The following is a 25,025-nucleotide window of genomic DNA, read 5'->3' on the forward strand; positions in this document are numbered from 1 at the left end:
CTCCACGGCCCCCATGGTTGGTGTTTGGTGCAGGGGTTGTGGGGGGGAAGCTTCCTTTGCTCCCCATGGAGGAAGGTGGTTGGGAATGAACCTGAATCCTGCTAATGGATCCGGGTCAGCTCCTCCACGATCTTTATGAGGTCGTCTACGGTGGCTTCCCTCTTCATGCCACTGCCATCATCGATCTGCAAGGAGAGGAGGGCTCAGAGCTTGGAGGCAGCAGGAAGAGCTCAAGAACAGTCCCAGTTCATGGCCGTGGAGGAAGGGAACAACTGGGATCTATTCCTTTAGCAGAGCCTGGATTCCAGAGTGGGATTGTGAAGGATCTAAGAGGGAGGAACCCCAGCTCACCTGCAAGTTTGCCACCACCTCCTGCATCTTGGGCCTGCTGATGTCCAGGAAGCTCTCGATCAGGTCGCCATCGATGAACCCCGTGGCTGGTTCCGTCTTGCGCTCGGTGTGAAACGATCTCCAGGTACCACAGTCAAGGAGCCAAATCCATAGGGAATAAGCCCAATCCATAAGGAATAATAAACCCAGCCCTGGTGGGGAGCACAGAAGATGCCCCAGGCTGCCAGTGCCACTACCAAGCCAGATTGAACCTCAAACTCCCCCCAAAAGAGACCCATCCCTACCTCCTCTATGAGCACAAAGCCCTGTGCTGGCACCTAAAGACCTCACAACCACCCTCTCCAGCTGATGTCCACCCCAACCAGAGCATCCCAACAGGAAGAAACCCCCCCAGCACCCCACAGGCACAGGCTCCAGAGGGAATGGTGGAAGGATATAAGGAATGCTCAATCTTGCCCACACTCTTGATGACTTTATTCAGCCTGTTCTGCATGTCCAAGAGGAGGTTGTACCAGCTCTCTGACAGCGAGGTCACCAGGCCTGTTAAGGGGAAAGCAGAGGTAAAGAATCAGGGTCATCCCAGCAGCCTCCTGGGACTGGAACTGCGCTGGGAGAGATGGGATAAGGAAGTGCTCAAGGAGACCCAGAGGACTTCCCTCTTCTGGAAGCAATCCAGAGGGAAAAGCAGGTTTCTGAAGGGATTACGGGTGAGGAATGGAGAAGAACAGAGGCGTGAGGGAACCCAGCCCAGGATCAGCAGCAGGGACGGCACCTCCTGCCCTCCGTTCAGGATGAGACCCTTACCAATCATGCCATTGACTGTGCCGAAGAGAACCGAGCCCTGGGTCGGTGTGGAGGTCTCACCCAGGTTCTGCATGACCAGAGATCCGTGGCAGAAGACATTGACAAACTCTCCCAGGTGGGACAAGCCCACCTCCTGCAAGTGCTGACGTTCCTCATCGGTCGTGGCCGCGCTGCAAGGCAAAGCACCCTGCGTTGGGGGGACCCGAGACCTTGCCCTGCTCTCCCCACCTCGCTCCTCAGAGCTGGATACGCTCCTCTCCCAGCTTCCCTGCCCCTAGGTGGGATGTGGAGGAGACCAGAAGGTCCTGTCCCTGCAGCTCACCTGTCCTTCTGGCACACAAACAAGTTGAAAGCATTCTCTGCTCCCAAGAAGTTGTCATCGTCCAGGATCTCCACAGCACTCATCCAGTTTGGATTGAAGTCCCGGGCAATCTGGAAGGGCACGAGAGGAGACCCAGTGAGCCCAGATGGCTTTAACTGTCATCCAGCATCATCATTCCACCCAGCACCACCACTCGGAGCGAGGATCCAGCCTGGCCTCTCTGCTGGCTGAAGCAGCTGAGTGGGAAAGGCACCAAGTGCCTTCTGGACATGGCCCATGTGGTGCTCAGGTGATGCCACAGCATTCCCATTTCAAACCCAGAGAGCCCAAAGCCTAACAGAGGAAGTGCCTGCTCCATCCTCCCACTGCCAGAGCTGCAGCTATGGTCACGCTGAGCTCTTCCAACTGGACAACGGGCACTCCAGATGGCAGCTCCCAACCCTGGCAGGCAGCAAGCATGTACCCAGAGCATGCTCTTCTCCAGGCTGCTGGTACATTGCCCAGGTCCACATTGCTCCACAAAGCACAGGCATCCATGTGGAAGCATGCCTGGATGATGCTGCCCTCATTGCACAGCCCTAGATCATAGAAGGGTTTGGGTTGGAAAGGTCCTTAAAGCTCCTCCAGTTCCAACCCCCTGGCACGGGCAGGGACACGTTCCACGAGAGCAGGTTACATCCAACCTGAACTTGCCCTCTTTCACTCTGAACCCATCACCCCTCATCCTATCACTCCAGTCCCTGATGAAGAATCCCTCTGCAGCATCCTTGCAGCCCCCTTCACACATGGGAGCTGCTCTGAGCTCTGCGCCTTCAAGGTGGGCTGAGCCAGACTCCTTCTTCCATCACCTCCAACGCACCTCCTCGAAGTTCCCTTCCATGGGCTTGTATGCGAGGAGGAGCACGGACCTCATGAGGTCTCCCACCAGGATGAAGTCCCCTTTGGTCTTCAGGTAGAGAGCCATGATGTTGTTGTAGTGGTTGCACTCCGTGCGCAGCTCCTTCTCGGCTGTCCACTCATAGAGGCGCACCTGAAGGCAGGGACGGTGCTCTGAGCCACCATGGACACCCCACAGCAGCCAGGACAGGCTCCTCCATAGGGATCAGGGACCTGACTGACAGCCAAAGGCGTTCCCAAAACCAGGTAGGGTCTTGCAAGAGCCTTACCGTGCTGTTGATGCTGGCTAAGAGCTTCCCATTGAATTCCACCATGGAATACACAGCTCCCTTGACCTCCTTCTCAGCCAGGCTCTGCAGCTTCCCTGGAATAAAGCCATGCACCCCATGGTTATTCCCCTTGCATTCCCAAGGGTGGCAAGGCAAAGGGAGCTGCTCTAAACATCATTCTCTTAGAGGATCTGTGGGCAAGTAACACAAGAAGTGAGATGACAGCAGGGGCAGCCACTGAGAAAGGAATCCCAGGATCCTGGCAAAGGATTCCTGGGCTTCTCTAAGAGATGGGAGCAGTGGCAGCCCCTACAGATCCTGTCTATGGGCAGCTTAGAGCAGGACCCTCTGGTAGAGCTCTACCTGCTCCTGGCACACGAGACCTTTTGGGTGTGAGGAGCTCATCTCTGCACCCATCTCAAGCAGCTGAGCTCGGCCCCAGGAGAAGACCTCGCTCTTACCGTCGGAGTAGTGGAAGACCACGATGCGGCCCTGCTTGGGCTCTGCCTCCTCGGGATACACCATGGCAGTGCCCACGATGAAGTAGGTGTTGGGGTCCTTGCCAAGCTTGCAGGAGACCAGGCTGAGGGCGTACTCGTTCTGTAGGAACTGGTGAGCGTGAAGCACTGTGCACAGAGGGAGAGGCAGGAGACAACTGAGTCCTCCCAGCTCCTTCCTGCTAGGCAGCACCTCCAGGTAGAGCAGGCTGAAAACTTAACACGTGTCCCAAGTAGATCCCATCTCCTGTCTCCCACCACCACCTTGTGCTATCAAACCCCACTATGCCTTAAACATGTGCCCTGGGGCTGATACTCCACCAGGAAACACACTCTGTCCAAAGGAATATAGAAACATAGAATAGTCAGGGTTGGAAAGGAGCTTAAGATCATCCAGTTCCAACCCCCTGCCATGGGCAGGGACACCTCACACTAAACCATCTTACCCAAGGCTCTGTCCTTGAACACTGCCAGGGATGGAGCATTCACAACCTCCCTGGGCAACCCATTCCAGTGCCTCAGCACCCTTACAGTAAAGAACTTCTTCCTTAGATCAAATCTAAACTTCCCCTCTTTCAGTTTGAACCCGTTACCCCTTGTCCTGTCACTACAGTCCCTCATGAAGAGTCCCTCCCCAGCATCCCTACAGGCCCCCCTTCAGATGCGAGATCACAGATCTCCCCATCACCAAACTCAGCCCCACGCTCATGGGCTTGTCCTGGAGGAGAAAACAGGAGTCTGGCAGAGGCAACATTTGGGGTTGGTACCTTCAAAGGTGTGCTGATCTATGATGAGCAGGTTGTGCACCTCCACCTCCTCTCCAAAGGATGTCTCGTGGGGGGCTGTGCTGCTGGAGAACAGCTTGCTGGTGCTCACACTGCTAGAGAGGGCCTAGGACACAGAGAGTCAGTCACATCCTTGGGCTATCACCATGTCCTCACGTTGCTCCACATGGGCTGAGGCAGGCAGAGACCAGGAAAAGGAATGGGACAGAAGGTGACCCAAGGAGCTCCCTGGGCCCGAGTAAAGGGACACACTCCCTGCAGGAGAGCTGAGCAACAGCATCCACAGCATTATTTACACACTGTTGTAGCTTCCACCAGTGCTCCTGGCCTTGAAGACCACTTATGCTGCATCCCTGCCAGAAGGAAACCACTGGAGACCAAATGGAAGCCTGTAGGAAGCCTGAAGGAGCAGCACCCAAAGGTGACCGCACACAACAGGGATGCTGAGGCTGCCAGAGGGCCCTGGGAGGTCTCTCACCACCCCATCTCCTCTCAGGCTGCCAAAGGGAGAGCTTGCACTCAGAGCTTTGCAAGAGCACACTGTCAAGGGTGATCTGCATCGTGTGTTGGCCTGAGGAGCTAGGAAACCCCCAGCCCAGAGCTCAGGATGATCTGCAGCTCCCCCTCACCTGGGTGCTGGCGCTGGGTCTGAGTGCAGTGGTGCCTCCACTGGCATCCTGCACCTCGATACGACTCGAGAGCACCCCAAAGCATTGGGACACCTCCTGGTAGCAGATCTTCCTGCGGGACAAATTGAGCTGGGTGAGAGGCAGGACAGGCCACTGCAAGGAGAGCACGGAGGCTCTGGAGACAGAGCTGTTTGCTTGTCCAGAGCGCTCTCAGCACAAGGCCACCACCACAACAGTGACCGTGAAGTCTTGCCCCCAAAGCTCCCCCCATGCAGCAGAGCATGGAGCTTCGAGCCAGGCTCCTTTTCCAGCTCACCTGGGTGATTCATAGAGGGGAACGGTGCGGATGTGCAGCTTCTGGATCTCATCAATGGTGCCAATTGTCAGGGTGCTGTTGTTGGCCAATGCCAAGCTGTAAGGAAACAAAAACACACGAGCACTGGTGCTTGCAGCATAGAATCACAGGATCACCTGGGCTGGAAAAGACCTTTAAGGTCATCAAGTCCGACTGTCAAAGGCAGGTGGCATGTCAAGAACCTCCCTTTCCTCCACCACCCCTCAAAACTGCTGATCCCAGGACAGAATCCCAGCCTGGGTTGGGCTGGAAGGGAGCTTCAAGCTCCTCCAGCTCCAACCCCAACCCCTTCCACTGGAGCAGCTTGCTCCAAGCTCCTGTGTCCAACCTGGCCTTGAACACTGCCAGGGATGGGGCAGCCACAGCTTCTCTGGGCACCCTGTGCCAGCGCCTCAGCACCCTCCCAGGGAAGAGCTTCTGCCTAAGAGCTCATCTCAGTCTCCCCTCGGGCAGGTTCAAGCCATTCCCCTTGGCCTGTCCCTACATCCCTTGTCCCAAGCCCCTCTCCAGGTTTCCTGCAGCCCCTTTAGGCACGGGAGCAGCTCCAAGGTCTCCCCAGGGGGCAGCAGAGAGGCAGAATCACCTCCCGGAGCTCACGCTCTGGGCGTGCAGCCCAGCACATGGAGGGTTTCCGGGCTCAAGCACACACTGCAGCCAGGTCATGGGGAGCTTCTCCTCACCCCAAACCCTCAAGTCCTTCTCCTCAGGCTGCTCCATGCCGTCTCCCCCAGGCTGTGCTTGCGCTTTGGATCCCTTTCCACAAGCCAACCCTCCCCAGCCCACGCCCCACGAGGCAAGGAGCAGACTCACCTGTCAGGATAGCCATCCGAGTTGAGGGGACACATGTAGTTCACCTCCTTCAGGTTGACGTTGGAGAAGACCAGCTTGTGGTTACTGCTGTAGATGACGGTGGGACGGTCGGAGCAGGCAAACACGTTGGTGGTGGACAGAGAGCGGAAGGTCCTCAGGACAGTGGGCTGGGTGCCAAGGGTCACCTTCTTCCTGTCACTCAGCAAACCTGTGGGAGAGGAGCTTGGTGCTGGGTGCCACAGGAGGAGCATGGCAGAGGGCAATGGGGCAAATGCATCCTGCTGTCAGCACAGGGCAGCTAAGGAATGGGTGTAAGCATCCATGCATCTCCTTTCTCCACAGTTCATTCCCAGTGCCCACAGCCTGAGCACAACCCAGTCACAGCGAGAACACAAGGCAAAATTGGGCTTTTTCAGCCCAGAGAAGAGAAGGCTCCTGAAGGGGAGACCTGAGAGCAGCTCCAGTGCCTCAAGAAACCTGGAGAGGGGCTTGGGACAAGGGCCTGTAGGGACAGAACAAGGGGAATGGCTTGAACCTGCCCGAGGGGAGACTGAGCTGAGCTCTGAGGCAGAAGCTCTTCCCTGGGAGGGTGCTGAGGCGCTGGCACAGGGTGCCCAGAGAAGCTGTGGCTGCCCCATCCCTGGCAGTGTTCAAGGCCAGGTTGGACACAGGGGCTTGGAGCAAGCTGCTCCAGTGGAAGGGGTTGGGGTTGGAGCTGGAGGAGCTTTAAGCTCCCTTCATCCCAACCCCTTCCATGATTCTACGAAAGAGAGCTCTCGAGAAGGATGACAGAAAACACATGAAGCACATGAGAGGGCACGAGTCCAGCCTCCCTCCCCAGCACCCCTCTCAGTGCTGGGCCCTGTACTCACCTGTCTCAAGGCTGAGCCCGAAGTAGAAGAGCGCTCCATCCCCCAGGGCACACAGGAGGTAGTGGCTGCTCTCAAAGGTCGTCATCAGGATGGAGCGAGGGATGATTTCTGCAGGGAGCACAAGGGAAGGCTGATGTCAGCCAGGACTCCCCCAGCACCACCCAGCACCGCCAGGAGATTCCTACCTCCTCCCAGCATCTCTTTGTGCAGCAGCTCAAAGGAAGGCAGCTTGAGGATGCGGGCAGAGATGTCAGTCCAGAGCCCGATTGCACACAGCGGGGACATCCCATTGCTGTCCCCCAGAGGGGTGATGTCCAGGCAGGCAACTTCATGCTCCATTTCTGTGCAGCTGGAAGCAGAAGTGTCCATCCTGAGCCCAAAGGCAGACAGGAGAGGCTGAGAGCCCTCAGGTTGGGATGGGAGACCTGCACCCACCTGATCTGCCTGAGCTCCTGGGGTCGGATCTCCAGGTAATACAGGGCTCGTCCCACAGCCACCACGACCTGGTTACTGTTGCAGGAAGCCACGCTGATGTTCTTGCCATTGGGCTCTTTCCATTCACTCACCAGGGCTTTGGGCTCCTGACTAACCAGTCTCACAGAGGCAGAGGTGATCTGGGGAGAGAGAACCCCTTTGCTCAGAGCTAGAACATCACCTTCCTTCCCACACCGGCCCAAGGAAGGACACCAAACCCTGCCCCAGGGAAGCAATGCAGGTCTAGGTTAGCCCAACATCAATAAGGGATGTGGGATCACCACAAGAGACATATCTGCAGTGCCTTAGAACTGGATTTACCTGGATCAATTGCTGGTGTGCCACATTGCCACAGAAGAAGGTCTGCTGATCATCCACAAACCCTGTGAGCTCTGTCTCTTCTACCTCCTCTCCATTTAACATAAGAACCCTAAGCAAGAAAGAGAACTCCTGTTGTATCATTAGATATGGGTGCAGGAAGTGATTCTGCCCCTCTCCTCTGCTCTGCTGCGACCCCTTTTGCAGCACTGTGTGCAGTGCTGGTGTCCCCAACATCAGGAGGACATGGAGCTGCTGGAGCAAGTCCAGAGGAGGCCACGAGGATGCTCAGGGGCTGGAGCAGCTCCCATATGGAGCCAGGCTGGGAACATTGGTGCTGTTGAGCCTGGAGAAGAGAAGCTGCAGGAGACCTCAGAGCAGCTTCCAGTGTCTGAAGTGGGATACAAGGATGCTGCAGAGGGACTGTAGTGACAGGACAAGGGGTGATGGGTTCAAACTGAAAAGGGTTGGAGATAAGGAAGCTCTTCACTGTGAGGGTGGTGTTGGCACAGGTTGCCCAAAGAAGTGGTATTTGCACTCCCATCCCTGGCAGTGTTCAAGGCCAGGTTGGACACAGGGGCTTGGAGCAAGCTGCTCTAGTGGAAGGTGTCCCTGCCCACGTTAGGGGTTGGAACTGAATGATCTTAAAGTCTTTTCCAACCCTACCTTAACTATCCTATGATCCTGCTCCAATATGCAGCTGAGAGCCCAGCTCAGCCTTAACCCCAGCTCACCTGGTCTGGCCAACGAAGGACAGCACCAACGTATTGTCTGTCTCCCGATGAGAATCCGACCTCAGGGGCCACAATCCTGCAACAAAGAGCCCACAGGTTGGCTCCCAGGGAGTATTCCAAGAGCTGGTGGGTGCCAAGCACCTGCCCCCCATCCCAGCCTCAGCCCCTGCACATGATGTGTCCCCTCTGAGGCTGCGGGTTGTACGTGCCAGCACTGAGGAGCTCACACACCTTTAATCCCTGGCAGGTCAATGCTGGCGTGTTCATGGATCCCAATGCCATTCCGGATGATCCGCAGGGAGCCCTCTTTAAATGCACCTGAGCATGTGACCAGCTGCAGGAAAAGGAGGTGATCTTTACCCACCATTCCAGGGAAGCTGCCCCGCTCCTCCCTGTAGCAATGGGTTCAGAGGGAGATGGGGAACCCCTCTTCACTTCCCAAAGGAAGGCTTTTGGCAGCTGCTCTTCCCCTGGTGCACAAAGACAACCCTTGCCTCATGAACAGGGTTGCCCAAGAATTAGCCTTCCCACTCATATCACTCTTCAATACCATCCCTGCAGCTGGAGAAGACTTTGAGATCCTCCAGGAAACCATCTGTGGTCTTTTCCTCCCATGGACAACCCACGTGCATCCATGTGGCTGGCCCAGACACCAAGCAAAGCAAAGCAGAAGCAGCATTACCTGCCCTTGGCCTTGTCTTTCCAGGTCTACCACACACATATCAACAATGGGCCCAAGGTTGGTGAAGGTCTCCATGGCCACCACGTAGGAGCCCTGCTCGTTGCTGTCCACGTTGAGCTGTGAATTGACCCAATGGTCAGCTCACGACACGCAAGACCATGTGGAAAGGGTTTAGAGCAGACAAGGGGAAGGAAAACTGATTCACATACACCCCAGATGAAAAGACACGGGTGCAAACCCCTGTCTGAGCACACTGTACCTTCACAAGCTGGGAATCCCCAAGGCGAGAGCCAACGAACACAACTCCGTTGTCCAGGTAGGTCAAACACTCTGCTATGGATGTCTGGGAAAGGAGAAGATGCAGCTGAAGCATCACGGGCGTGAGAAGGACCCTGTCACACCCCACAAGCAGCACATCTGAGGTGCAGCCCCATAGGAAGACCCTGGGCACAGGATGGAGAGGCCAAGCTTCTCCCAGGGATAGCACATAAGCACCAGGGAAAACCTTGGGAAGATGGTGCAGACTTTGAGGTGCTCACAAAGGGAATTGTCCAGGACAACTGTGACACAGCACCCGTGTCAGGCTCCAAACCAGCCCTCTGTGGAGCACTTCTATCCTATGGAGCCTCCCAGCCCCATGGTGAGAAGTGACAGGGCCACACGATGCGGCCAGGTCCTACCTCGCCGAGCAGCTCCACGCGCAGGTCCTTCAAGGTGACAGTGCCATCCATCTGCTCCTCCTTCTCCAGGAGCAGCATGAAGAGGCGTCCTTCCATGTCCCCCAGCAAGTAACGGGATCCATTGGGATCCACCCGGTTGTGGCACACGATTGTGCTTTGCTGCATGGAAAGGAAGAGGGAAGTTTTAGGATACCCAAAGGGGCATCTTGGACCATCTCTGCCCATGCCTGAAGGGAACGAGCACATCCACCTTGTGCTGGCTGTAACCATGGCAAAGACCCACTTCTCCTGTGGATCCACCCTTCAGCCATCTGTCTCAGCGACCACAACCACAACCTGTGCTCAAACAGTCTCATTTCAGGCACTAGGAACCATCTCATGTTCCTAAATTAAACACAGGATCACGGGATGGGTTGGGTTGGAAGGGAGCTTAAAGCTCATCCAGTTCCTAGGTCCATCACTCAGGGACCCCTTCCACTGGAGCAGCTTGCTCCAAGCCCCTCTGTCCAACCTGCCCTTGAACACTGCCAGGGATGGGGCAGCCACAGCTTCTCTGGGCACCCTCCCAGGGAAGAGCTTCTGCCTCAGAGCTCATCTCAGTCTCCCCTCTGGGAGGTTCAAGCCATTCCCCTTGGCCTGTCCCTACAGGCCCTTGTAAAGCCCCTCTCATGCCACTGGCTTCTTCACAGCCCAGGCAAGATGCCCTCAGAGAGCCTGTTCTCCAAACGCTGCCCCTTCTGTGGACTCAGGGATGCTACCTGGGACCTGCAGAGCTCCAAGCTCTGCTGCATCTCCAGCCCCAAGCTCTGCAGATGGATGCAGCCTGGCCTCCTGCCAACAGATTTGGTTCTGGTTTAAGAAATTCCTCATCTTGCAGATCTTTATTGGATGCAAACATCCCACTGGCCTCAGCACAGACGTGCCTGCAGGTCAAAGCTCTGCCTGCTCCAGTATCTCCATCACAGAGCTCCAGTAGCAGTTTGAGAGCCTGTAGCATTCAGGCAGCAGCATTAGGACTTCTTTACTCCAGATTTATTCCTCTTTCCTAGCCCATTGTTATTCCCAGCTTAAAAGGAGCTTCTGATCCCAGCTCCAGCCTCTTTCAGCCCCAAGTGGCACCTCAGCTGTGCCATTTGTGTTTCCTGCACCGTTTCAGTGTGAGAACTGGTCCATCCCTCTGACAAAAGCCACAAGCTCAGCCTCTGTCACAAGCTCTGTCTCCCTTTAAACAAGTGCCCCAGTCACACACTGGTGGACTCAGGTCTCCAAGGGACTCTTTCAGATCTTTTCCTGCTTGAAATGAAAGCAGGCTCTGGCCTGGACCCATGCCCAAAACATGCTCTGCATCCTGATTAAGCCCTTTCTCTGGGGCCCAGGCATGATTTCAGCCTTACTGCACCATTTCTATGCACTCCACAGAGGCAGAGCCACCAATACAAGGATCACACGTCCCTCGGCCCCCAGAACCACAGACAGGTGTGAAACACACACACCAAACCCAGTCTGGGAGTGAGTGGCCCTATTAGACTAAACCTGGAGACAACAGCAGTTGAATTCATGACTCCAAGCAGCCCAATACCCTGGCAGGACTCTTAAGAGATGCCTGGGAAAGGAGGAATTGCATGGGTTGCATTTCTGGATCTCAGCAGGCACTCACCTTGATGATAGGTGGAGCTATAGCCAGGTATTTGTCTCCGTTGTGGTAGGTGATGGACTCCTGCCCAATGATGATCGCGCCTCCGAAAGGCTCTGGCACTGCGCAGGGGAGAAGATAAAGGGCTCATTGGAGAAGCTCTGCAGCAGGGCTGAGGTGCTCAGCCTGGAGGAAGGAGCAGGAGGGAAGATCTCTGACAGAGCAGAACCAACCTGCAATGACCATGGAGGCTTCAGCTTCCACGTTCTCCTGTTTCCAGGGCCCTTTGTTGAACTCCTTCTCGCGCAGGGACACCTCGTACGTCTTCACGTGGCGACCCTGAGGGTCCTGAAAGAGAAGCCACGGGGCATGATGCACAATGGCCATAGGCTTGGGTGCACTGAGACTCCAACCTGCGAGGCAAGGAGGCTCCACCTCATCTGCAAGAGCCCCATCCCGAGGCTTCCCACCTCGTCCACCCCCTCCTCTTCATCCTCCCACAAACCACCCAACGTGTCCGAACACCCCCTGATGTTCTCCTTCGCCTTATCCTGGTGTAGGACAAGCTCTGAATAAATCCCTGGGCCAAAAAGAGGCTGAAACCTGCTTTTTGTGGGTTCAGACAAGTGATTTTGCTAGGACTTGTATTCATCTGGGCACAAGTGGCATTACACTATCACCATCACCCCCAGCTTCAGCTGAGGAATCCAGCTGCTGCTGCAGCAATGCAGGTGCCACTGAGCTCCCATCTGATGCTCCTCAGGCCTTTCAGCCTCATTTCCTGAGGAAGCATCACCTGCTTGGGGAATAATCCCCCTGAAGGCTCTGCCATTCCAGTATTCCAAGCCCAGTGGGTGATTCCAACCTTACCTGATGTGTGGAAAGGTCGGCATGGGAGCAATTCCATGTGGGCTTCACTGTGTGGTGGGTGGAGAAGAGGCCCCCCAAATCAACACCCCACTATGGGGAAGGTGGGTCTGTGCTAACAGGCACTTGGGAACCCGTATGAAGAGAAGATATATGAGCACCCAAAGCACACAGAGGGCTTTGAACATAATCCTCTGACCTATTTCATGTCTAAGATGCTAAGACAAAGCTCTAAATCAGAGGGAACCACATTTCTTTAGTGATGCTGGCCACAAAAGAGGCTATAAAGAGGTGTTCACCCCTTCATTTGTTATGCCACCACCTTCCAGATCTGAGATCCTGGCAAATGCCCCATCCCTGGCAGTGTTCAAGGCCAGGTTGGACACAGGGGCTTGGAGCAAGCTGGTCTAGTGGAAGGCGTCCCTGCCCGTGGCAGGGGTTGGAGCTGGGTGAGCTTTAAGCTCCCTTCCAACCCAAACCAGGCTGGGATTCTATGAAACATCCTCACTGATGATGCTCCAGAGCCCGAGGGATGCAAAGAGCAGCACAGGCTGATAGAGAAGGGGAAGCTAAAGGAGAAACAGCTCTGTGGGGAGGAGAAAGCTGAAGCGGGGCTGTGAAAAGGGCAGAGGAGGCATTCAGGAAACCATTGCCGTTTCTGCACCTTTTCGCTCCACCCCACAGCAGCTCTGGAGCCTTTTTCTGCATCTGTTTTTACCAACTTCCCCTTTTTTTTTTTGTGGCACCTTCCTCCTGTTTCCCAACGGCACAAACATCCTCTCCCTGTAATTCTCTTCGGTCCAAATCCTATGGTAATGATTGATAAACTGAGAAGGAAGCCAAGCAGCAGCTTGGAAACATCCCCCTCTCCACACACACGATTCAGACACCTAGGGCCTAAAACAGAGCCAGAGCTTTATGTAAGGCTCAATGAGTCAGGCAGAGCTTCCACCTCGCTCCTGCTGCGAGGAGAAAACCTGGATTAAGGGTTAGACATGGAGCAAGCTATTAATTTACTCTTCCTTTGTGTCCTACATGCTTAGAATGAGTGATCTATTAACAGCTCTGCTGCTTTATCCAGAGATCTGGCATCTTCACAGGTTAAGACTTCACTGGCTCACTACATGGGGTCACCAAGCTCTCCTTTTCAATGCTCTTGAGAGCTACCACAGGGCACAGGAGAACTGCCCTGCCCTGGAGCTGCATTCCCAGGCCCATGGTGACAAAGGGGTTTCTTCCCCATGCTTTTACTCAGTAACTGTTTGGGGGAGGGGGGGTGCATCCCACAGCACCCAGATAGGGAATAACCAAGTCTCTGTTGTTGCACAGAAGCTCTCATGGTAGGAGTTTGCCACCGTGAAGCAGAACTAAGCTCACAGCAGATCCCATGTGCTGCTGCACCAGGAACTTCCAGCTAAGCCCAGCCTGGGCTGGAATTTGACACAGCAAAGATAATCCCTTGCTCAGTCAGCACAGCAAAGGCTCTTTAGGTCAAAGTAAGCAGGAGAAGGGCCTACAAACACTGCCTCTGTGAGGACCCAGGCAAGAGGAGAGGGGATGGCCTCTCTTTACACTCCTGAGTGGCCACACAAGACATTCCCTTCTTCTTTAAGGGGAAGGCTCAGGTCTCACTGCAATGCCTGCAGGAAACAGGACCCTGGTTCTAACTGTGCTCAGCACTTGCTGGGAAGATCCATGCACCCCATGTTTAACAAGGAAATGGTCCCATCTGAGGCATCAGCTCCTCAGTTTTCCTATGGGAGTCTTGTTTCCTCAAGCCCAGGAAGGGAAAAAAGCAGCCCAGAGGAAAATGGACTTTCCTCAGCTACACAACGAGCCTGCAGGAGGGCAGAACCACCTCTTGTTCCATCCCAAGCACTGCCTGCTGGTAGCCCCAGGACACTTCTACTGTTCCAAGCCCTTGCCTGGTGCCTCTGCCCATTGAAATCAAGGTACCTGGTAGACAAAGCAGATGGTGGGAGCCTGACAGCCATAGAGGAACTTCACATCGATGACTTGGAGCTCTTCCAGGCGGATGTTAAAAGCCTTTAATTCCTTGTTCTCCCTGTCCAAGGGGATGACCTTGAAGAGGCCATCATAGAGCCTTAGGCCGATCATGCGGCACTCGGGGTCAATGATGCCGATGATGCCGGTCTCCGAGGGGCGGCCGATGCGATCCTGAGCCAGGGATCCATGGAGAGGGGAGAGAGAAAGAGAGGTTAGATAAGAGATCCCAGTGTGGGGCTGGAGAAGAGCAGGTACAAGAGTTACCACCCCCTGGCTTGAGGAACAACTCCCTGCACACCTCCCAGTGGGTGTTTAAATAGGTGGTACCAAAGGCAATTGAGGCATCTCCGGCCTTAAGCAGCAAGTCATGGAATCATGGAATGGTTTGGGTTGGAAAGGACCTTCAGATCATCCAGCTCCAACCCCTGCCACGGGCAGGGACACCTTCCACTGGAGCAGCTTGCTCCAAGCCCCTGTGTCCAACCTGGCCTTGAACACTGCCAGGGATGGGGCAGCCACAGCTTCTCTGGGCACCCTGTGCCAGCGCCTCAGCACCCTCACAGGGAAGAACTTCTGCCTTATCTCCAACCTGAACCTCCCCTGTTTCAGTCTGAACCCATCACCCCTTGTCCTATCACTCCCATCCCTGATGAAGAGTCTCTCTGCAGCATCCTTGTAGCTCCCTTCAGACACTGGAAGCTGCTCTGAGGTCTCCACACCTTCCCATCACAGCTCCTGTAGCAGGAACTTGCTCTTTCCTGGGAGCGAGGCATTCCAGGAGCAGAACCTGACTGGTTTCCTAACCCCAGCTCTCTCCTGAGTGACCTCAGAGCCCCATTGCTTTCCTAGAGCCGATGGAAAGTGATGCCCCCCACTGCTGTGAAGCACTTTGATACCCACAACCAAAAATCACCCTCCTGATAACCAGGACACCCCGTTATCAGCCTCCACAGGCCCCTCACCGTTACTCACTGGGGGCTGGTATCAGCATCTCCATATGCCACGAAGCAGAACTGTGCCATAAGAAGATTAAAGGCTTCTCCCCAAACACACTGACATGCTACTGATGGGACATGTCCACCTACATCTCCTGCCCATAACCCCCTGCTCAGCTTCAGCAACAGGCAATCAGCAGAGGCTCAGTGCTTGGAAACAGATGGAAGATATTTTGGCTTGACAAGTGATGGAAAGCATTTAGCTAGTGACTAATGGAAAGCCAAGGACCATATGGAATTGGGACCTGCTCAGAAAGGCCATTTTCATCTACATAAAACAGAATAATGGAAAATATAGACAATTCTTAATGATGCTGTATGGGTGGGGTGGGAGGATTAACTCCAGCAGCCATGGTTCTGGTGTGCAGGGTGTACCAACCCAGTCACGAAATACCAAAGAAGCCATTTCCCAGGGAGAATTCCACCTTATGTTGAGTTTTGAGCATTAATTCTCTTTGTGAGAAGAGTATCTCAAATGAACCTTATTATTCTGGTGCTGAGGCACTGGTATAGCCTGCCCACAGAGGTGATAGGTGCCTCATCTCTTAAAACATTCAAGGTCATGAGAAACAGGGCTCTGAGCAACCTCATCCAGTTGAAGATGGATGTTCCTAAATAAAACACAGGATCATGGGATGGGTTGGGTTGGAAGGGCTCATCCAGCTCCAACCCAAACCCCTTCCACCGGAGCAGCTTGCTCCAAGCCCCTGGGTCCAACCTGGCCTTGAGCACTGCCAGGGATGGGGCAGCCACAGCTCCTCTGGGCACCCTGTGCCAGCGCCTCAGCACCCTCCCAGGGAAGAGCTTCTGCCTCAGAGCTCATCTCAGTCTCCCCTCGGGCAGGTTCAAGCCATTCCCCTTGGCCTGTCCCTACATCCCTTGTCCCAAGCCCCTCTCCAGGTTTCCTGCAGCCCCTTCAGGCACTGGAGCTGCTCTCAGGTCTCCCCTTCAGGAGCCTTCTCTTGTCCAGGCTGCCCCAGCCCAGCTCTCTCAGCCTGGCTCCAGAGCAGAGCTGCTCCAGCCCTCGCAGCAGCCCCACGGCCTCCTCTGGCCTCGCTCCAGGTCCCTCTTGTGCTGCTGCCCCCAAAGCTGCACCCCCATAACTCCATAATCAGGCGTTAAGAAGGTCAAACCCCATCACCAGCCCACCCCAAAGGACGGGAACTGCTGCCTCCCAGGTTCTGCAGCTCCGCTCACCTGCACGTTGCCATGCGCTCGGGTTATGATATCAATGTTGTCTCCGTTCTGCTTGTACTCCAGGATGCAGGCGTTGTACTTGGCTGTCAGGATGAACAACAAGTCCTTGCTCTCCCCCTACCAAAGCAGAGCAGCGACGAGCCTTGAGGAGGGTGTCAGAGCCAAGGGCACCAATGTCCCCGGCCCCTTCCTCCCCACGGCAAGGTCCCTGGCCCCACAGCACACCCACCTTGGGGCGGAAGAGCTCCATCACCGCTGTCTTGCCGTACATCCCCACCTCCTTGACGGGCCTCAGCCCCTCTGCTGTCACCACGTAGATCTCCAGCCGCGTGTTCTTGGCAATGAGCAGGTTCAAATCCTCTGCCGAGGTGAAGTGTCCTGGAGAGCAGGGAGGAGAAACCACGGCTGAGGCACAGGGATGGGACAAGGGGACAACGTGGGGCGGTGACACTGAACAACCGGGGCAGTCCGGTCCATAACCCCCAGCCACAGCATCCCAAAAGCGCAGCTTCTTCCTCCCACAAGTGCCAGCTCCCTCAGGACCCACATCCCCTGGGCTCTGAGTTCTCATTGTCCCCCTGGAGCTTCATTCCCGGGGCTCTTTCCACTGGACCCCCTCACCAGAGTACACCCCCCTTGGCCCCTGTCCCAAGTCCCCATCTCCCCAGTGCCCCACAGAACCCCAACAAACTCAGTCCCCTCCCCTGCTCCCCCCAGTGCCCCCTAACACACCTACAGACCCCCGGGCACCCCACAGCCCCCCCACCTCTGCACCCCCCAGGGTACCACTGTGAACTCACACCCCCCCATGGACCTCAAGGAACCCCCTGACTCCCCCATCCAGCACCCCACAGCTCCCCAATGCCCCCCCCGCCCAATTTCCCCCCACCCCACGCCTCACAACCCCCCCAAAGCCCCACAGAATCCCCCAATGCCCTCCCAGTGCCCCATTTCCCCCCACCCCACAGGTCCCCCCCATGCCTCACAACCCCCAATGCCCCACAGACCCCACCATGCAATACCCCACAGACCCCCAGTGCCCCACAGACCTCCCCAGTGCCCCATTTCCCCCCACCCCACAGCTCCCCCCATGCCTCACAACCCCCACTGCCCCACAGACCCCCCCAATGCCCCACAGACCCCACCATGCAATACCCCACAGACCCCCAGTGCCCCACAGACCTCCCCAGTGCCCCATTTCCCCCCACCCCACAGCCACCCCCCCATGCCTCACAACCCCAATGCCCCACAGACCCCCTAATGCCACCCCAGTGCCCCACTTCCCCCACCACACAATGCCCCACACACCTCCCCAATGCCCCACAGACGCCCCAGACCCCCCCAATACCCCACTTCCCCCACCACACAGTGCCCCACAGACCCCCCCAATACCCCACTTCCCCAACCACACAATGCCCCACAGACCCCCGCAGTGCCCCAGAGCCTCCCAATACCCCACTTCCCCCACCACACACTGCCCCACAGACCCCCCCCAATACCCCACTTCCCCCACCACACAATGCCCCACAGACCCCCGCAGTGCCCCACAGACCCCCTCAATGCCCCACAGACGCCCCCAATGCCCCACAGACGTCCCCAATACCCCACTTCCCCCACCACACAATGCCCCACAGACCCCCCCAATGCCCCACAGACCCCCGCAGTGCCCCACAGACCCCCCCAATGCCCCACAGACGCCCCCAATACCCCACTTCCCCCACACACACAATGCCCCACAGACCCCCCAATGCCCCACAGACGTCCCCAATACCCCACTTCCCCCACCACACAATGCCCCACAGACCCCCCCAATACCCCACTTCCCCCACCACACAGTGCCCCACAGACCCCCGCAGTGCCCCACAGACCCCCCCAATGCCCCACAGACCCCCCCCCAATACCCCACTTCCCCCACCACACAATGCCCCACAGACCCCCGCAGTGCCCCACAGACCCCCGCAGTGCCCCACAGACGCCCCCAATACCCCCACAAGGCCTCAGCCCCCTCCACCCCCCCGGTGCCCCATTGACCCCCATGAACCCCAATACCCCCCCCCCCCATAGGCCACACAGGCCCCGGCTCCGCAGCCGTTAGGCCGGGCCCCCCGGCGGTACCGGTGACGCAGCCGTTGACGGCCGTGGGCTTCTGCGCCGTCACCACGTAGTTGTAGGACATGGTGGCGGCGGGGGGGGGGGGTTCGGGAGGGCCGGGAAGGGGAAGGGGGGGGGTTCGGGAACCGGGGAGCAGGAACGGAGCCGCGCACCGGGAGCGCGGCCTAGCGCGGCCTGTCCGCCGCTTCCGCCCGCCGCCCTGACGTCAGCCGGAAGTGAGGCGCGCGGGGCCGCTCTAGGCTGCTTGGAGGACCCCGAGGAGCAGAGGAGACGGGAGGAGGAGGAGGAGGAGGAGGGGGCTGAGCTGCGGTGGGGATGGAGCCGGAGGGGATGGATCCGTACGGGATAAATCCCTTTGGGATGGGTCCGTGCGGGATGGACCCGGAGGGGATGGATCCGTGCTGGATGGATCCCTATGGGATGGATCCCAATGAGATGGATCCCTATGGGATGGATCCGTACGGGATAGATCCCTTTGGGATGGACCCGGAGGGGATGGATCCGTGCGGGATGGATCCGTACGGGATGGATCCCTTTGGGATGAATCCCTATGGGATGGATCCGTACGGGATGGACCCGGAGGGGATGGATCCCTTTGGGATGAATCCCTATGGGATGGATCCGTACGGGATGGACCCGGAGGGGATGGATCCCTTTGGGATGAATCCCTATGGGATGGATCCGTGCGGGATGGATCCCTATGGGATGGATCCCAATGAGATGGATCCCTATGGGATGGATTTGTATGGGATAGATCCCTAAGGGATGGATCTGTAAGGGATGGATCCCTTTGGGATGAATCCCTATGGGATGGATCCGTACGGGATGGATCCCTATGGGATGGATCCCAATGAGATGGATCCCTATGGGATGGATTTGTACGGGATAGATCCCTAAGGGATGGATCTGTAAGGGATGGATCCGTATGGGTTTGATCCGTATGGGATGGATCCCTATGGTATGGATCCGTATAGGATGGATCCCTACGGGATGGATCCGTAGGGGATGGATCCCTATGATATGGATCTCTATGGGATGGATCCATATGAGATGGATTGCTATGGGATGGATCCCTATGGGATGGATCCGTATGAGATGGATCCCCTTGGAATGGATCCCCCCAACACACACACTCTGGGAGGGGTCCCCGCTGAGGAGGGGGTCCCTGATGGGCGGAGCATCCACCCCGGTCCTTCCACACCCCATAAAGGGGATCCCTGCTTGGGGGTGCATCCCCGCTGGACCGCTCTTCCCAATGGATAGTGCCCCCCCCCTTCCTTTTTCCCCCAGGAGGGGGATCCAGCTTGGGGGTGCTCCCCTCTAACACAGGAGTGGTCACTTTGGGGGGGGGGTTGTCCATCATGGTCCTCCCCTACCCCATGATGGGGGCCCTGCTTTAGGGGTGCTCTCATCCTGGTCCCCCCAACCCCATTCATGGGTCCCTAATTTTTGGGGGGGTGGGGGGGCTCACTCCTACCTTGGTCCCCAAGCCAGGATGGGATCCCTGCTTTGGGGATGCTTTCATCCCGGTCCCCACGTTCCCATCCCCATGAGGGGGTCCCCGCTTTGGGGATGCTCCCATCCTGGTCCCCAGGTCCCCATCACCATGAGGGGGTTCCCGCTTTGGGGATGCTTCCATCCTGGTCCCCAGGTCCCCATCCCCATGATGGGGTCCCCGCTTTGGGGGTGCTTTCATCCTGGTCCCCATCCCCATGAGGGGGTCCCCGCTTTGGGGATGCTTTCACCCTGGTCCCCAGGTCCCCATCCCCATGAGGGGGTCCCCGCTTTGGGGATGCTTTCATCCCGGTCCCCACGTTCCCATCCCCATGAGGGGGTCCCCGCTTTGGGGATGCTTTCACCCTGGTCCCCAGGCCCCCATCCCCATGAGGGGGTCCCCACTTTGGGGATGCTTTCATCCCGGTCCCCAGGTCCCCATCCCATTGAGGAGGTCCCTGCTTTGGGGATGCTCCCACCCTGGTTCCCATCCCCATGAGGGGGTCCCCGCTTTGGGGATGCTCCCACCCTGGTTCCCATCCCCATAAGAGGGTGTCTGCTGTAGGACTCGTTCCTCTCCATCCTCTCCCCATCTCCCTGGTTGAGGTCCCTGCTTTGGGGGTTATCCCCATCCTGATCCTGCCCCATCCCAGACGTTATCCCCGTGCAGGACCACACTGAACCCCTCTCCCCGATCAGGCGCTGTCCCCGTGCCACCGTATCCCGTGTCCCCGCCGGCAGCGGACCTTGCCCTGCCTCAGCCCCTTGGACTCTGAGCTGCAGCTGCGAGGGATCCATCACCACCACCACCACCACCACGCTGCCCTATGGAGGTGAGCCCCCCACACACACCCCCTTTACACTGCTATGGGGTCCCCATGTTACCCCTTTGTGTCACCCCTTTGTGCCCCCAGGTCCCCAAGAAGTTGGTGAACTCGGTGCCGGGCTGCGCTGACGATGCTCTGGCCGGGCTGGTGGCCTCCAACCCGGGGCTGCAGCTGCTGCAGGGCCACCGGGTAGCCCTAAGAGCTGACCTGGTGGCCATCCGGGGCCGGGTGGCTCTGCTTTCCGGGGGGGGCTCTGGCCACGAGCCCGCCCATGCAGGTAAGTGCCTCACCACCACGAGCCGGCATTCCCTGGCGCAGCTCTGAGCTCCCTATCCCCTTCCATAGGGTACATCGGGAAGGGGATGCTCACTGGTGTGGTGGCTGGAGCCGTCTTCACCTCTCCGGCTGTGGGCAGCATCCTGGCTGCCATCCGGGCCGTGACACAGGCTGGGGCAGGTAGGGATGAGCTTCCAACCCAAAGCAGTCCTTGATTCCAGGGTTCCTTGATTCCAGGGTTCCCTAATCCCATGGTTCCGTGACTGAGGGCTGTGGAGACCCTGTCCCCTAGGAAGCAACAACTGAGCTCATGGTTCCCCTCTTCCCCAAGAAGGAGAGGTCCCAATGAAGACCCCACTCCCTGGGCTACCCCCTCCCCACAACCCCTGCCCCATTGCCCTCAGCACCCACCTCAGCCGCCCGCATGGCCACAATCCCCATCTCCAGCATCCTGAGCCCATCCTGCACATCTGGGCTTCGCTCCCCCCAACCCATCCCATGTCCCACCGCAGCCGGGACCCTCCTCATCGTCAAGAACTACACCGGGGACCGGCTCAACTTCGGGCTGGCGCTGGAGCGGGCGCGGGCAGAGGGGGCCGACGTGCGCATGGTGGTGGTGGGCGACGACAGCGCCTTCGCCACGCTGAAGAAAGCCGGGCGCCGCGGGCTCTGCGGCACCGTCCTCATCCATAAGGTGGCCAGGATCCAATGGGAATGTGGGATCCGGGGTGCCGGGGGTGATGGTCCTTACCCGTGGTGCTCTTGGCAGGTCGCAGGAGCTCTGGCTGAGGCAGGAGCGAGCTTGGATGAGATCGTGGAGAAGGTGTCAGCGGCTGCCAAAGGCTTGGGTAGGTGGGGGGCACCCTTAGGGGGATGCTGAGCCTCATCCCTGGCAAAGCAGAGCCCCCCATCAGCCCCACGTAACCTCCCCACGCAGGTACCCTGGGGCTCAGCCTGTCCCCATGCAGCGTTCCCGGCTCCAAACCCACTTTCCAGCTGGCTGCTGATGAGATGGAGCTGGGCCTGGGTGAGGAGCTGCCCCCCGTGTGCCCCCCATTCCGCATGGGACAGGCATCCCTTGGTGCTGGAGGGGGCCACGACATGGGCTGATGCTGCCCTATCTCCGCAGGGATCCACGGTGAGGCAGGAGTGCGCAGGATGAAGGTGAGCGGGGTCCTGCTGGGTCCCCCCCAATGCTCTCCAGATCCCCCCCAACTCTTCCCTCAATGTCCCCCCGTTGTCCCCCTACTATCCCCCTAGATGCTGACAGCGGATGAGGCGGTGGAGATGATGCTGGCCCACATGACAGACCCCTCCAATGCCTCCCACCTCCCCCTGAGCCCCGGTGAGCCCCCTTTCACCCTCCTCCAACCCCCCCCCCCCCCAGACCCCATAGGCAAAGGGTCTCATTCTGCTCCTCCCCTGCAGGAGCCTCCGTGGTGCTGGTGGTGAACAACCTGGGTGGTTTGTCCTGCCTGGAGCTGGGCATCGTGGCCGGGGTTGCTGTGCGCTGCCTGGGTGAGTGCCGGGGGCTCCATCCCCCTGCTCTGCTCCTGCTGCTGCTGCTGCTGCTCATGGACCTCCCTCCATGGCCGCAGAGAGACGAGGGCTCAGCATCGCCAGGGCACTGGTGGGCTCCTTCATGACGGCGCTGGAGATGGCCGGGGTGTCCCTCACCCTCATGCTGGTGGACGAGGAGCTGGTGGGGCTCATTGGTGAGCGCCTGCTGCTGGGGCTGTCCCCAGGTGATGGGGATGCTCAGGACCGCACGCATCCGGTGTGGTCCTTGGGGGGGGGGGGGGGGGGGGGGCAGCACTCACCTCCTGCCTCTCCAGATGCCAAGACCACGGCCATGGCATGGCCCAACCTGGCTGCGGCGCCTGCCACGAGCCACAGACAGGAGCTGCCAGCACCAAAGGAGGGAGCGGGGACCACACAGCATGAGGCCAGCTCAGGTAGGAGGCAGCAGCAGGGAGCTTGGATCCCTTTGGAACCATCACCTCCCCATGCCTTGGTTTCCCCATATCCAGCCTGGGATGAGCAGGGCGATGCCTCCTCCTCGCAGGGCCCGGTGCGGCGCGGGTGCAGCGGGTGCTGGAGCTGGTGTGCAGCACCCTGCTCGCCATGCAGGACAGGCTCAACGAGCTGGACCGTCAGGCAGGGGATGGGGACTGCGGCCACACGCACGCTCGAGCTGCTCGAGGTGGGTGCTGGGGGATGTGGGGCAGGGAGTTATGGGGAGAGGGCACCCCAGGGATCAGCTCCTGCGAGCGGGGGCTTCCGTTTTCTTGGGGGGAGCAGGGAACGCTGAGCTGTTGAGTTCTCCCTTCAGGGTACCTGAATCATGGAGTCATGGAATGGGTTGGGATGAAGGGAGCTTCAAGCTCATCCAGTGCCACGGGCAGGGACCCCTTCCACTGGAGCAGGGTGCTCCAAGCCCCTGTGGCCTTGAGCACTGCCAGGGATGGGGCAGCCACAGCTTCTCTGGGCACCCTGTGCCAGCGCCTCAGCACCCTCCCAGGGAAGAGCTTCTGCCTCAGAGCTCAGCTCAGTCTCAGGTTAAAGCCATTCCCCTTGGTGAAAGCCCCTTTAGGAACCCAGTCTCAGCTGCCCCAAGGCATTGGGGGGGTCTCCCTGCTTGTCCCCATGGCCCAGGGGGTCACTCACCCCCCCCCCCCCCCCCCCCCAGATCCAAGGGCTCCCTCCCTCCCAGCCTGTTCCCATCTCCTCCCTGCAGCCATCCAGGAGTGGGTCCGTGCCCGGCCCCCCCCAGCAGCCCCAGCCCAGCTCCTCTCGGCCCTGGCTGACCTCCTGCTGGAGAAGATGGGGGGCTCCTCCGGCGTGGTGAGTGCAGGGGGGGCAGGAGGGGACCTCACCCCCCAGCGGTGACACCGGCCGGGCCCTCACCCCCAGTGCCCCACAGCTCTATGGGCTCTTCCTGACGGCGGCCGCCCGGCCCCTGCTCCGCAGCACCGAGCTCCCAGCGTGGGCTGATGCCATGGATGCGGGCATTGAAGCCATGCAGAGGTGAGTGAGCATGGCCATGGCACCCCCGGGATCCCCACACCTTCTGCAGGGTCCCGCTGACCCTCTCCTGCATCCCACACAGGTACGGAGGTGCTGCTCCGGGGGACAGGACAATGGTGAGTGCTGGTGTCCTGGGGGATGCACTTGGGATTTGGGTCCGCAGTGCAAGAGGGATGTGGAGCTGTTGGAGCAAGGCTGTGGGGCTGCTGCGAGGGCTGGAGCAGCTCTGCTCTGGAGCCAGGCTGAGAGAGCTGGGCTGGGGCAGCCTGGACAAGAGAAGGCTCCTGAAGGGGAGACCTGAGAGCAGCTCCAGTGCCTGAAGGGGCTGCAGGAAACCTGGAGAGGGGCTTGGGACAAGGGATGTAGGGACAGGCCAAGGGGAATGGCTTGAACCTGCCCGAGGGGAGACTGAGATGAGCTCTGAGGCAGAAGCTCTTCCCTGGGAGGGTGCTGAGGCGCTGGCACAGGGTGCCCAGAGAAGCTGTGGCTGCCCCATCCCTGGCAGTGCTCAAGGCCAGGTTGGACACACAGGTGGGAGGTGTTGGGGTTGGAGCTGGATGAACTTTAAGCTCCCTTCCCAACCCATCCCGTGCCTCCACGTGGGGTAGAGCCACAATCCAGGCTGCCCCCAGCCAGCTCTCAGCCCCTTCCCCATCTCTGCAGTTGGACTCTCTGTGTGCTGCAGCCCAGGCTCTGCACCCCCTGCGCAGCCCCGGTGCCAAGCTGCTGCCCGTGCTGACCAACGCTGTGCAGGTACCGTGTGTGTGGAGGGGGGATCCCAGCGCCGGGCTGGCTTGGGAATGGGATGTGGGAACCCCTTTGGTGTCCTGACCCCATCCCCTTTATCCCTGCAGAGCGCGGAGGCTGCAGCAGAGGCCACCAAGCACATGGAGGCCGGGGCGGGCAGAGCCAGTTACATCAGCTCAGCGCGGCTGCTGCAGCCCGACCCGGGGGCTGTGGCTGTGGCTGCAGTGCTCAAGGCGGTGCTGGAGGGGCTGCAGAGCTGAGGGGGGGGGGCTGCATCTCACTTCTGACCCCCCCCCCTTCTCCCAGTACCCTCAATAAACCTTTGTGGTCCTCCTAAAGCTGCTCCAGAGCTTCCATCCCCTGG

At 58.5% G+C, this 25,025-nt stretch overlaps 2 protein-coding genes across 3 annotated transcripts; one reads left to right on the forward strand and one right to left on the reverse strand.

Annotated features, from left to right (window-relative positions):
• Nucleotides 1–39: 39 nt before the first annotated feature.
• DDB1 (damage specific DNA binding protein 1) lies at nucleotides 40–18,370 on the reverse strand. The gene is made up of 27 exons (XM_057410632.1): nucleotides 18,294–18,370; nucleotides 16,408–16,556; nucleotides 16,179–16,295; nucleotides 13,936–14,157; nucleotides 11,346–11,460; nucleotides 11,137–11,234; nucleotides 9,480–9,638; nucleotides 9,059–9,142; nucleotides 8,800–8,916; nucleotides 8,349–8,451; nucleotides 8,118–8,193; nucleotides 7,387–7,495; nucleotides 7,027–7,205; nucleotides 6,777–6,940; nucleotides 6,592–6,699; nucleotides 5,720–5,927; nucleotides 4,871–4,966; nucleotides 4,555–4,666; nucleotides 3,908–4,031; nucleotides 3,105–3,269; nucleotides 2,644–2,738; nucleotides 2,337–2,507; nucleotides 1,478–1,587; nucleotides 1,156–1,325; nucleotides 789–891; nucleotides 352–475; nucleotides 40–185 (listed from the first exon to the last, which is right to left on the reverse strand). Exons 1-27 carry the CDS (start codon nucleotides 18,352–18,354, stop codon nucleotides 102–104), a joined length of 3,423 nt encoding a protein of 1,140 aa, XP_057266615.1. The 5' UTR covers nucleotides 18,355–18,370; the 3' UTR covers nucleotides 40–101.
• Nucleotides 14,171–24,999, forward strand: TKFC (triokinase and FMN cyclase). Of its 2 annotated transcripts, XM_057410645.1 has the most exons (18): nucleotides 14,171–14,174; nucleotides 20,589–20,617; nucleotides 20,699–20,888; nucleotides 20,957–21,067; nucleotides 21,400–21,581; nucleotides 21,657–21,735; nucleotides 21,825–21,914; nucleotides 22,017–22,051; nucleotides 22,148–22,232; nucleotides 22,316–22,405; nucleotides 22,486–22,602; nucleotides 22,723–22,842; nucleotides 22,953–23,090; nucleotides 23,625–23,731; nucleotides 23,811–23,914; nucleotides 23,997–24,030; nucleotides 24,578–24,667; nucleotides 24,769–24,999. In XM_057410645.1, exons 2-18 carry the CDS (start codon nucleotides 20,612–20,614, stop codon nucleotides 24,919–24,921), a joined length of 1,731 nt encoding a protein of 576 aa, XP_057266628.1. In that variant the 5' UTR covers nucleotides 14,171–14,174; nucleotides 20,589–20,611; the 3' UTR covers nucleotides 24,922–24,999. The 2 variants fall into 2 exon arrangements, with proteins under 2 accessions (XP_057266628.1, XP_057266627.1); XM_057410644.1 differs by lacking the exon at nucleotides 14,171–14,174 and having other exon boundaries at nucleotides 20,510–20,617.
• The last annotated feature ends 26 nt before the right edge of the window (nucleotides 25,000–25,025 follow it).

Source organism: Pezoporus wallicus, unplaced genomic scaffold, assembly GCF_028554395.1.
Source record: "Pezoporus wallicus isolate ANWC-B61680 ecotype Strahan unplaced genomic scaffold, APGP_CSIRO_Pwel_v1 contig_8787, whole genome shotgun sequence".
In the NCBI taxonomy this organism is placed as follows: domain Eukaryota; kingdom Metazoa; phylum Chordata; class Aves; order Psittaciformes; family Psittacidae; genus Pezoporus; species Pezoporus wallicus.

Bases quoted from the DNA above. Each gene is read 5' to 3' on its own strand.
- TKFC (XM_057410645.1), top strand. The intron at 22,603-22,722 runs GTGAGCGCCTGC...CTGCCTCTCCAG, and splicing joins GGAGCTGGTGGGGCTCATTG to ATGCCAAGACCACGGCCATG. The intron at 24,031-24,577 runs GTGAGTGCTGGT...CCATCTCTGCAG, and splicing joins CTCCGGGGGACAGGACAATG to TTGGACTCTCTGTGTGCTGC.
- DDB1 (XM_057410632.1), bottom strand. From the start codon at position 18,354: ATGTCCTACAACTACGTGGTGACGGCGCAGAAGCCCACGGCCGTCAAC. The intron at 9,639-11,136 runs GTGAGTGCCTGC...CTTTCCATGCAG, and splicing joins TAGCTCCACCTATCATCAAG to CAAAGCACAATCGTGTGCCA. The intron at 6,700-6,776 runs GTAGGAATCTCC...TGCTCCCTGCAG, and splicing joins CAAAGAGATGCTGGGAGGAG to AAATCATCCCTCGCTCCATC.